We start from the raw sequence: 13200 nt of genomic DNA, 5'->3' as shown, positions 1-13200 counted from the left end.
AAATGTATTTGAATGGGAAACTATCCGAGGGTTTAATAACATTAGCTTTATAGTGATTATCAATTGATGATGCATAAATTGGTAATTACAAAACTAGTAAAAGGGTTGACCAATTTGCCCTCACAAATTACAAAATGATAAGAACTAGCCCTAGCTTTAGGATTTTAGGATTGTCGATAAAAGCCAAAGAGATCCCACTCCCTGGCACCTAAGACACTAAACAATTCCTAGAATTTCGGAATTGGAAGAGAGCATCGTCGATCTCTAAGGTGAACAAGGAGTTGATTGATTTGCTCAACGATTCAAGAACAACCATATCTACAATCGAACATCTGTCTCGCATAAATCAAGGTACTTCTCTCTCATTTTCAAAATCTTTCATTGGTATTAAAGCAACCAGGTTGGTTCGGATTTGGTGTTGTTGGATCTTCTAGATCTGTGGTGTTCTCCTTTATGGTGCTCAATCTATGCCTGGGAGGCATCTTGATTTCAAGTTAAAATCATCCCCAATCATATAGTTCTTCATTACCGAGTCAACTCGGTTCTCGTTTGTCAATGTGAGAGTGAGGAAGAAATGGAATCAAGCCTTGGTTATCTACCATCCCATTCCTACTCACAGCCTCTTATTGGCCAGAATACATCGACCTACTGCTCATGGTGCCAAAGATCATCTGCTGTGAGGAAACCGTCACCCATTGATCGTGCAGCTCGCAATGTTGGATCGTTTTCCCCTAATCGCAACATCTAGCCGTAGACATCATTGACATCACCACGAGCAGTCAGTTTGCAGCAGTGTCACTGGGGTCGCTACCCCCTATCAACCCACGATCTTGATCGCACGCCCAGAAACACGGTCCATTTGCATAGCGAAACGGGTCGCACAACCCTAAACATAGTTCGTTTGCAACCTAGATCGATAAAAATGGCGACCTGCGGAAGAGAGAGAGAGAGAGAGAGAGAGATGCATGTCAACATACGTTGAGAGAGGAACAAAACCCGAAATGGAGCCCTTTGAGAGAAACAACAACTGAGGTTTTTTCCTCCAACTGCTCGGCTTACAATTTGCACACTAATACCATGCTTCCTCTATTGTCTTGTGCTCTTGAAATCTTGGCATTTCCTGTGTTATTCAAACTTACCAAACTTGTCGGGTGATTATGATTTTGTACTATTTCCAATCCTATAATTTTGGTGTGGACACTGGACTTTGGGATAAGAACTTTCTTTTTGAATAAATATGTATGGAACCCATTATTTTGGTATGGACACTGGATTTTAGGATAAGAACTTTCTTTTTGAATAAATACGTACAACATACATGAGGTTTTTGCTTTTGTTTATAAAGTGTATGTAGTATGGGTTTTCTCCTCAAACCATCCTTGATGATCGATATCAAATCAACCGCAACGAACCAAAAGGCCAACAACTACCCCAATCAAAGCCAATTGATGGCATGTACATTGTCGTCGGAAAAACGACTGGAAGTTGTCTCTACAGTCACCGATCACCGATCGGAACAAATTCCCCAACCCACTGATGATTGCTCGCATTGTCAGTTCCTGCCATCGGTTGTCATTGATTACTAGCCGGACGCCGCCTGTCGTGTACGGCGCCGCTTGTGGATCACCTTAGCAACCACCCAGTCTCCGTCGGTCATTTCTCGTCATACCAGCCACGTTCACCGTCAGGTGGTTGTTCCCTCCTGCCAGACCGTCGCTTCGCCGCCCTTCACCATCAGTCTCGGAATCTTCCTAAAGTCCCTTGACCATCTTGGCTACTAGTTAAGACACGCTACCAACATTCGTCTCTCCCATGCTGCGTTTTTTAGTGAAATACGGTGAAGGTATTGAACCACCATACTTGTTTTTGGGTTGGTTGCCCGAGAGCCACCCAATATTGAGGCAAAAAGGGGACCACAATTTTTAGTTACTAGCGATCAAAAGGAGGGGTCTAAATGAGGCATTTCAGATCGGATTTTCGTGCTGGAGATTTAACCCCGTCAGGTGTCAGCACATCAAGCCGAATTTCAACATACACGATTATTACAAGTGGATATCAGATATGGACCATCAGACCATGCCACAGAATAGTGAGAGCTCGCCAAATCGAGTAACATTGTATCTATTTAACCGATTTACATTCATTACGGCTTCTAAAAGTGCTCTACAAGAACTACAAATTGGACAATTCCAACACTATGAGTTGGAACCGGAATTGATGTATGTGCTTGCAGAAGATGACTATGAGATCGCCTTTACCGATCCTAGTCGTCTTGAGCCTGCATCAAATGCACGGAATAGCGAGAAGGATGCATACAATCGGTGGAAAAAGGTTGATAAGATGACTAGGATTTACTTGTTATGATCAAAGAAGGAAACCCTAGCCATCACATATGAAAAATACCACTCAACAAAGGAATTAGTGAATGCCCTGGAAGATAATTTTTAGGGTGCGTCAATGATTTAGACATGGTTGTTAATGGTTAATTACTTTAACAAAAAATTGTCTGAAGAACACTTGTGAAAGGATCACCTTAACAGGATGAAAGTATTTGTAGAGGAACAGAAGGTATGTGATTACATCGTACTGGAGGATTTCCAAGTAATGAACTTACTAAATTCACTTTCACCTTCTTGGGAAACATTATATGCATCTTCTTCTCACTCAGACTGGAAATTACCTCTTCATAATGAGGTATCACCTCCAGATGAAAGAGGATTGTAGAAACCAAGAAAGAAAAGGTCTTACCAAGAAAGAAAAGGCGAAAACCAGGTTCACGTTTCTGATACTGCAAATAAGAGAGAGAGAGAGAGAGAGAGAGACTAATAGTAAGGGGAATGTGAATAATATGGAATACACTAGGGAATCTTATGGGAAATATTTTGAAAAGAGTAAATTCAAATGTCGTAACTGCAGTCGGTTCGGACACTTCAAATATGAGTGCCCTCAACAGATGAAGAAGCTGAGGTAGAGCCTGATGCATGGAAAACCAAAGATCACTCTTGTGTATGCACAGAATCCCTTGTGGCCACTGAGCCAGTTGATGCTTGGTGGCTTGACTCAAGGTGCACATGGGACATACGCAAAAGAGGAAGTGATCGTAATCCAAACGTACATTCCCACATTGAGGAAAGCTTTCACTGAAAAATACTTTATACGTACCTTCGATGCGGAAGAATCAGCGTGCAGTTTCTAAGATGGATACCCATTCATTCACCATTAAGTTTCATGGAGGAAACACAACAATTAGAGAGAGGAGAGAGAGGAGGGGGGGGGGGGGGGGGGGTAGACTTTGCTTTCTATGCTTTCTTAGTTGATGGACTTAACAAGATTTTAGTTGACAATGTTGTTGTGCATTTGATTATTCTGCTTATTTCATCTCATGTTTTGATAGTGGAATTGTTGATAGAATATGTAGAAACTCTGGAATTAATGTAATAGAACCTAAAACAACTCTAATGACTTTAACTTGGAACCTTCACTGTGAATGAAATTTCTCTTATATACATTTGACACCTTAGATTAGGGCATATTTGGAAGGCTAGAATAAAAGACTAATCTGTGAAGGTGTTATCAAAGGTATCACATGGAAAGACTTTGGTCAATGTGAAACCTTTGATAGAAAGATATATTTGTACGTCATCGATAGGTAAACAGAAGCATTAGACAAGTTCAAGCCATCTTAGGCTTCACATTGACCTAAGTCCTTTCATATGGTGACTTTAGTAACCCATTCATCAATTTGTCTCTTATTCTAGCATACCTAATGTGTCCTAATCTAAGTTGTCACATTCAAGGTTTTAAATTTCGGTTTTGGTTTCGGTTTCGGTTTCAGCCACCACCGAAACCGAAATATTTCGATTTCGGCCGAAATCATGTAAAAATTATGATAATGATTTCATTTTTTTTTTTATTTCGACCGAAATGTCTAAAATTTCGGCAATTTCGGTGGACATTTTTAAAATTTTGGTCGAAATTTTGTAAAAATGGCTGAAACTGAAATTTAGTGACATTTCGGTGAAATTTCGTAAAGAAACGACTTCAAGTAAATTTCATTTCGGCCGTGGCCGTGGCCGAAACCGAAATATTTCAGTCATTTCGTTTCATTTCGGCCGAAATTTAAAACCAAGGTCACATTTAACATACGAGAAATCTCATTCACTGTGTAAAATTCTAAGTTCAAGTCATTAAAATAAATTAAATTTCTATTTCATTAATTACAAAATTTCTACACATGCTATCAATAATTTCATTATCAGAACATAGCATAAATATGCAGAATAATCTAATATCCATCAACATTGTCAACTATGATCTTATAAAGTCCATCAAGTAAGAAAGTAGAAAGCATAAAGTCTCCTCTCTCTGTAACTATAGCTTTACTTCCTGCAAAAGATTATGTGCATCAGCAAAAGTAGTCTCAGGTCTTTTGTGCATCATGATCAAACCTCAGCTGAAGACACTCATATCTAGAGTGTCTGAACCGGATGCAATTGTGGCATCTGAATTTGCTCTTGTCAAAGTATTTCCCATCGGATTTCTCAGTGTATTTCATATTGTTTTTTTTTTTTAAATGGTACTGTATCATATTCTTACCGTTCAGATTCCCCTGACTATTATGAATCTTTCTCTTATTCACAGTCTCATAAAAGTGGACGGCGTATTTGCAAAGACAATTCCAAAATTTCCACACATGCTATCAATAATTTCATTATCAGAACATAACATAAATATGCAGAATAATCTAATATCCATCAACATTGTCAACTATGATCTTATAAAGTCCATCAAGTAAGAAAATAGAAAGCATAAAGTCTCCTCTCTCCCTAACTATAGCTTTACTTCTTGCAAAAGATTATGTGCATCAGCAAAAGTTGTCTCAGGTCTTTCGTGCATCATGATCAAATCTCAGCTGAGGACACTCATATCTAGAGTGTCCGAACCGGATGCAATTGTAGCATCTGAATTTGCTCTTGTCAAAGTATTTCCCATCGGATTTCTCAGTGTATTTCATATTGTTTTTTTTTTTTAATGGTAGTGTATTTCATATTCTTATCATTCAGATTCCCCTAACTATTATGAATCTTTCTCTTATGCGCAGTATCATAAAAGTGGACTGCGTATTTGCAAAGACAATTCCAAAATTTCCACACATGCTATCAATAATTTCATTATCAGAACATAACATAAATATGCAGAATAATCTAATATCCATCAACATTGTCAACTATAATCTTATAAAGTCCATCAAGTAAGAAAGTACAAAGCATAAAGTCTCCTCTCTCCCTAACTATAGCTTTACTTCCTGCAAAAGATTATGTGCATCAGCAAAAGTAGTCTGAGGTCTTTCGTGCATCATGATCAAACCTCAGCTGAGAACAATCATATCTAGAGTGTCCGAACCGGAAGCAATTGTGGCATCTGAATTTGCTCTTGTCAAAGTATTTCCCATCGGATTTCTCAGTATATTTCATATTGTTTTTTTTTTTTTGAATGGTAGTGTATTTCATATTCTTATCATTCAGATTCCCCTAACTATTATGAATCTTTCTCTTATTCACAGTCTCATAATAGCGAACTGCGTATTTGCAAAGACAATTCCAAAATTTCCACACATGCTATCAATAATTTCATTATCAGAACATAACATAAATATGCAGAATAATCTAATATCCATCAACATTGTCAACTACGATCTTATAAAGTCCATCAAGTAAGAAAGTATAAAGCATAAAGTCTCCTCTCTCCCTAACTGTAGTTTTACTTCCTGCAAAAGATTATGTGCATCAGCAAAAGTAGTCTCAGGTCTTTCGTGCATCATGATCAAACCTCAGCTAAGGACACTCATATCTAGAGTGTCCAAACTGGATGCAATTGTGGCATCTGAATTTGCTCTTGTCAAAGTATTTCCCATCGGATTTCTAGGTGTATTTCATTTTATTTTTTTTAATGGTAGTGTATTTCATATTGTTATCATTCAGATTCCCCTAACTATTATGAATCTTTCTCTTATTCGCAGTCTCATAAAAGTGGACTGCGTATTTGCCTTGGTCTTTGCCTTTTCTTCTCTAGTTTCTGTAATCCTCTTCTCTAGAGGTGATAGCTCATTTTAAGGGGAGTTAATTTCCATTCCGAGTGTGAAAAAAGATACGGAGAACGTTTTCCAAGGTAGAAATTAATTCAATATGTTCATCACTTGGAAGGAAATCCTCTGGTATGGTTTAACCACACTGCCTCGGTTCCTCTATCAGTATGTTTATCTTCTTAATGCCATCATTAATAGGTGCTACCTCGGACATTTTCCTATAAAAATAATTAACTATACAACCAGGTTTGAAGAGAGGGAGCCTTGGCGCAACGGTAAGGTTGCTCCATTGTGACATGGTGGTCATGGGTTCAAGTCACCGAAACAACCTCTCTGCAAAGCAGGGGTAAGGCTGCGTACATCTAGTTCTCTCCATACCCCGCAATGGCGGGAGGCCTCGTGCACTGGGCTGCCCCATTTTTTAACAACTAGGTTCGAGTTACTGACAAACCCCCAAAGCTATCTTCCAAGGCAGTCATCAATTCATTTCTAGAATAGTATTTTTCATACTCAATGGCTAGGGTTTCATTTATAAATTCTAACATATAAATCCTAGTCAATTTATCAACCTTCTCCCAGAGATTATAAGCTTCTTTCTCATTGTTTTGTACATTCGATGCAGATTTTGAAGGACAAAGATCGGTCAAAGCGGTCTCAAAGTTATACTCTGCAAACAAGTACATCAATTTCTGTTTCCAAAAGTTGGAATCGTCGAGTTTGAAGTTCTTTAAGTCATCTTGCAGAGCACTTTTAGAAGCCATTATAAATGTAAATCGGTAAAGTAGAATCGATAGTACCCGATTTGGAGAGCTCCCACTATTCCGTGGCATGATCTTATGGTCCTGATCAGGTATCTACATCCAATTATCAGTGTATATCGAAATCTGGCTCATTCCAATGAGAAATAATTGTTTGATCTGAGCAGAAATCCAAGATCGATCCTTTTTCAAGTGAGTGTTGGAAGGTGTGGATGCGATGCTAGTGATGAGACGCACGATTCACTAGAAGAAATCGCCGTGAAAATCCAACTTGAAATGCCTCATTCAGATCCCTTTGTTTGATGGTGTGTCAATTGAAATAGTATCCAAATTTCCTTCAAATTTAAGTAGCCCTCGGGCTACCAAGTCACTTTAATGCCCGGCGGTCTCACACCTTCCGTGGACTTGGTGTTTTGCAGTTACTTTGTGGTTACTGTTGTGTACGGCAATTGGTAACACAAACATGCCCGGAGATTGCGACGAATATGGCGAAAAATCCAACAACATAGGCGACCCAAAAGTGGAAGTAACTGGCAGCGGAAGTTCCAAGCAGTGATGGGCAGTTCCGATGGAAAAACTGACGAGGACAAGTTATGCGGTTGTGATTTATGGCAACCCACAGCAATCCACTAGACAGATCTGCGCGACACAAGTGGCGGGTTCGAGGATGTTTTCGCTACAAAAAAAAGGCTGGTAAAAACCAATCCAGACGGTAATGAAGAGGGATTTAGATGCGGTCAACAATGATACCAGCTAGCGGCGAGGAGTGAATTCCTTCAAGCGGCGATCGGTTATAGCAAAACAGCAGACTAGCTGGCATTTTACCGATGACGAAATCAAAGATTCCATGAAAACGAACAATTATTTCCTATCTTTGCTTCCTAGTCATAAAAGGAAACCATCGAAAGAGAAACACCTAGTCAGAATAGGATGCAACATGAGATAAATCCCATGTCCAAAACACACACACTCTTTCCTAATCCTCCTCCTCTTGAGTGGGAAACAAGTTATCAATCCCAACAAAATTCCCTCTCAAAACCTTCCCTTTCACCCATCTGTTACAAACCCAAACGGTTCACAATGTGGCTGATCTTCTTAGAGGGAAGGTCAGCCTCTTGACCCGCTCGAGTTTGGTCAGTCCTCCTTTATACTCAAAACACAATTTCCGGGGTAAAATTCTTCATTAATTTGAAAAAAAAAAAAAAACTAGTTACATGTTATTTATAGAAAACGCAAGTGACCACTTCATCTAAAAGCCCCTTCCCAAGCCAATTTAGAAACCCTAACCCTTATCTCTAAGACTCCAACAGATACCAAACAACAACAAAGCAAATCCTACAAACTGTAACAATCTAAACAAATTTATTCCACCCCAAGTGGGATTAAGCAAATCCAACAAATTGCTATAATCTAAAAACAAACAAGAATCTAAAAACTATCATAACCCAGTTCATGTAATAGATGTATATCTAAAAAAAGGCAGAAAAACTCACACTTTAACGCTCCCTTGAGGAGTGCCCTTCTTATTGATATCATAACCAAACAAATTCCTCCTCAGAAGATAACTAGACGCTACTGGGATCAATCGGACGGTCACAAAAAACCCACCAAGGCTCATGGTCGCACTTATAAGGATCGACCGTTTAAGCTCAGATTCGATTTCGTAATGGAAGAAGAGAAGGTAGAAAAAAGGGGAGAGAAGTGCACATGAAATAAAGAAAATAAACCCTAATTTTGGAGGAGCGAGTGGAGGGTCTTTTGAGGAGAGATCTCGAGTGGGTGTTTCATTTGCTATGTGAGAAGGTTTTGCGGCTACTGACGATGAAATTCGTTTGCGAGCAGCCATGGAAACACCTCTCGCTCTCCTTCTCCAAGTCTATTCTTATTTTCACTGCGAAAGAAATATATGAAGATCGTTGGGAAATGTTATCCGCACTACCGTATTTTGATGAGGACACTCCTCACTTTCTTAACAGTACGGTATGGCCGCACCATAGGATGATCCAAACCGTCCATTAGACGGGCCGTGCTCTCATCAATAGAGGGTTAGGATCAACCCTCTAACATTCTGATCGGAGGGTTAGGATCAGCCTATGGAAATGCTTATGGACGGTTTGGATCATCCTATGGTGCGGGCCATACAGTACTTTTAATTAAGTGAGAAGTGCCCTCATCAAAATACAGTAGTGTGGATAACATTTCCCTAAAATTAAGGTTGCAACTTGTGTCGGGTTTGATCAGAACCGAGCGTAACATGGGCCGGGTTCAGAAGTCATGGGCCAGGTTGGATTTCAGTTGAAAAACCCGAGATGAGCCGTGTTTAAAGAAATAAAAACCCAAAACCTGACTTGACTCCTACAGGAGTGCTATAATTTTGTTAAATAACATGTCAAATTATCTTCAAGTATATTGGTATAATTGTTTCCAAGTTTGTGACGTGAAAAAAAAAAAGTTTCCAATTCTTAAATTTATGCACCTGACGACTTAAATTTTGAGATTTTTAGTGTGAAGCTTTGTTGTTTTCTAAAATCTTCGAAATTAATCACTTTAGTAAGTTAAACATTAAAAACCCGATACAACCCAAAAAACTATCTCGAGTAGGGTCAGGCTTATGGATCTTGGTTTTCCCATAAAGACTCGACCTCACCAAACCCAAGTTGCAACCCCAGCTAAAATCATCATTAAGCAGACACCTCTATGAAGGTAAGGATATTTTTATTATTTTTGCGAAAGAAAATGGCCTAATGGTCTTCTTGTAATAAAAATAAAATAAAATACTTATCAATACATGACGGAAGGACATTGTCAGCTCCCAGTGGTGGTGTCATTTGGGCGGTGATAAATTCATCATCTCTCCTCTCTCCACTGTGGGGCCCAACAAGAGAATGGTTTAGATAATTGAATAAGGTAGACCCACCAATACTTATTCTCATAACCAGTACTCTCCCTTTGAGCACGAATCCTTAGTGGGCCCAGCAATGAATGGTTTCGATCTTTGAAGGTGGACACGATAAAAGGTGTATTTAAAAAAAAAATCACTTAGAGCTCATTTTGTTCTACGATCCAAACTGTTCATTTGTTGCGACCCAACTTACATAGGCCTTGCCTCAAAAATCATCTCCCTAAGATTATCCTAACTCAATTCTTCGAACCGTAGAGATTTTATATGAGGTGTCGTTGTATTAATTTGGAGGGTTAGGATCATCCGATGGAGATGATTTTTAGGGCACAGCCTATTTACGTTGAGGCTCGACAAATGAACGTTTTGGATCTTTAAACAATGTGGCCCGGTGAATTTTCTAAAGAATATGTGTTGTATGATGTATGAAGTGCTCTTCTAAAGAATGTATTATAAGATGTACGGAGTGCCATATAAAGGGTGGCCCGTGTATATTACGTCAGTTTGTTGGGGAGCCTATAATTTTTAAAAATACAATGAAGCCCACCTTGTATGAAGACCCAAAACATTCAGTTGTTTGGCCCTAATGTTTCTAGATTGTAACCCCAAAATCATATTCATTGGATGATCCTAACCCGCTAATTTGTAGAGAAACTATACCATATAGAAATCGCTATAGATCGAAGTGTTAGGATCATCAGATGATTTTCGTGGGACGAATATTTACATTGGGGGCCTAACAACTGAAAGGTTTAGATATTTCAACAAGGTTGGCCCCAATCAGTTTTTAAAAAAAATTATGCACCTACGTACATTCACCATACAACGCATATCTATAAAAAAAATTCATTACAGCCCAAGTTATTCAAATATCTGAGCTGTTTTCTGTAAGCATTTTTCCTTGGGAAAGTCATCATTCGATGGAACCAATGTAAAAATAGGCCTCTCTTATGATCCTACCTCTCCGATCTGTAGAGGCTGATCGGAGCAGGGCAATGCCACATGAGAGGAAAGGGGGACAATTGCCCCCCTTAATTTTTTGGGAAAAAAAAAATATTCCTTTATTTTTTAATATTTTTTTATACTTACTCCCTTTTTTTAAAAATTACGCCCCCCTTTCCAATAGTCCCTAAGATAGAAAATAAGTTTAAAATTTAAATTTTACCAATTTTATCTCCCTTTTTTGTGCAAAATTTACTATAATTTTTGCCCCCTTATGCAAGATAGAAATTTTTTCTATCTTAATTTTAAGATAGATAAAAAATTACTATAATTTTGCCCCCCTTGTGCAAAATTTATGGCATCGCCCCTGGATTGGAGGGTGTGGGTTATGGAGATGATTTTATAGACAAGGCCTGTTTATGTTGGGGCCCAACAAATGAACGCTTTGATCAAACCAGGTGTGTCAAGTGATTTAAAAAAAAAAAAACAATAACCCTTTTTATGGTGGCAACCTGAGTTTGTTCAGAGAAAGAGTAATAGTTGTGAGAATAAGGATACATGGGTCCTCCCTTCTTCAAAGATCTAAATAATTTACTTGTTAGGCCCCACCAAAGGTTCATGCAGAGAGAGAGAGAGACTGTGCGTGTGCTTGTTGTACCGGTTGAGTGGTGGTCATACCGAAGTTGTATTGGCTGTGGGGGGCAAATTTATCCTTGAAACAGGGTGAATTTCTCACTCTGTTTCATTTTCTACACTGTTTTCTGTTGAGTCGCATGACTCAGACGTGCCCACTCGCTTTCCCTATTGTCACATTGTATCTCAGATCCCTTTTCTATTGTTATGCAGGGGAAAACCATATTACATAGATAAGAGAGGAATGCTAAACGAAAGGGTGCACTTGCAAAAACCAGCCACGATGGTGCCCCATTGGATCCCTGTCATCAAAATGCATTTAGTAAAATTAATGCACGTTGATGACGTGGATCCAATGGAGCACCCTTTGATGACATGGATCCAATGGGGCGCCCCTGACACTGATTTTTGCAAGGATGCCCTTCTGCTTAGCATCCTCTATATGAGATATTGATAGCCCAAGGGTTCAACCTTGGTCACTCTAAAGTCCAAACACAATATGATCTTTAAAATACTAATGCTTGCATCATTATAAGAATGTTTAGGCAAGCAAGGCATGGACCATAATTGAAGATCATTGGAGCCAGAGGATATGTATTGATCCGAGGCATGGACTAACTTGTAGATCATTGGAGCCAAAGGAAGAAGGTTTGATGTTTTCTCTTTCCTGCTATGGTATTCCAAATGTTACAGGTAGGAATCTAAAGAACATGTGCTCTTGAATAAATAAACCATATACCATCAAATATGAATGGTCTCACTGAAGCATAAATGGGGAAAACAGATCTGTTAGGGAGGTTTACCTAGACTAACACATCCTTTTGAGAATTTACATAGGAGACCGCGAATGAAAGAACTGCTAAGCTTACATGTGTCTATATCAATGGCGTAAAAGGATGCTATTGATTTCATCTCCTTATTGATGAGAATATGTTCATTTTTGGGTTTTGCTCCTTTCTTTTCCTCCACACTGCTTCCAAGCCGATAGTAATTTTTATAGACTTGGTTCTTTCCTCTGTCATGATGCCTTTAAATTTCTTTCAGGTGAAGCTTAAGAAAAACTGCTCATTTATTGTTTTGCACCTCATTTTCTTTGCTACCCCAAATTTTGCAATTATGGGGTGCAAGAAGATCCTGCATATGGGCCTCTTTTAGATGCAGTGGTCATCAAAGAGTTGTCATCTCCAATGCCAAGAAGAGTTATACTTGTGGCATTCAAAAAAATTTATAATAGTGGTATAGTATTTCTTTTCAGTCTTTCTCTTCAAGCATTTTCTTTACTATATTTCATAGCGAAGCTGGAATTAGCTCTACTTCATTAGAAATCAACTTCTGTAAAGAATTGTGAATATATTTGCTCACCATCTGCATAAAGCTAGATTGCTTAATTAGAATCTCACCACGACAATGGTTTGGGTCATTTCTTGCGTATACTATGACTCATTTTATACAATCTTGGAAGTTGTATGTCTGGAAATCATGGATATATTTACACAAATATTTTTACTTTTGGGTTTACTGCTTCATAATCTTGAGAATATGTAGATGTTTAGGGTCATAAACTTTCTTATTTTTAACTTTTGTTTGCCACGTCTACATAATTACTTTCTTCTCCATTTTTATTATCTCAAACCCATTTTAATGTACATATATGGATAGATAAATGGTTACATATATTGATAAATTACTAGATTGATAGCCATTATTTCACTTTTATTTTTATCTTTGTGAGCTGCTTACTTGCTAACCCGAGCAGCACATTGCATCACATCCACCCGATCTCTCTTTGAAAAGTTAAAAAAAATCATTGAAAAACTAAAAAAAATTCTTCATATTGCATTTTGCACTTTGGGACCCTAACGAAACATAAATTAAGCCAAAAC

General features: G+C 38.4%; 1 protein-coding gene across 5 annotated transcripts in view; it reads right to left on the bottom strand.

The window, feature by feature from the left end:
- LOC143881064 (uncharacterized) overlaps positions 1-8747 on the bottom strand; it is a 44189-nt gene extending 35442 nt beyond the window's left edge. For all 5 annotated transcript variants that reach the window (XR_013251847.1, XR_013251848.1, XM_077384052.1 and 2 more), the window contains exon 1: positions 8337-8747. Coding sequence is in view for 3 of the 5 variants with exons in the window: in XM_077384052.1 (XP_077240167.1) it covers positions 8337-8689 (353 nt within the window). In the remaining 2 variants the exon portion in view is untranslated. The remainder of the gene's footprint in view (positions 1-8336) is intronic.
- Between the last annotated feature and the right edge of the window lie 4453 nt (positions 8748-13200).

Source organism: Tasmannia lanceolata, unplaced genomic scaffold (assembly GCF_043159265.1).
Source record: "Tasmannia lanceolata isolate RefF3 unplaced genomic scaffold, GAP_Taslan_0.1 ptg000007l, whole genome shotgun sequence".
In the NCBI taxonomy this organism is placed as follows: domain Eukaryota; kingdom Viridiplantae; phylum Streptophyta; class Magnoliopsida; order Canellales; family Winteraceae; genus Tasmannia; species Tasmannia lanceolata.
Note: the sequence above shows the minus strand (reverse complement) of the source record. Positions and strands in the feature narration are given on the sequence as shown.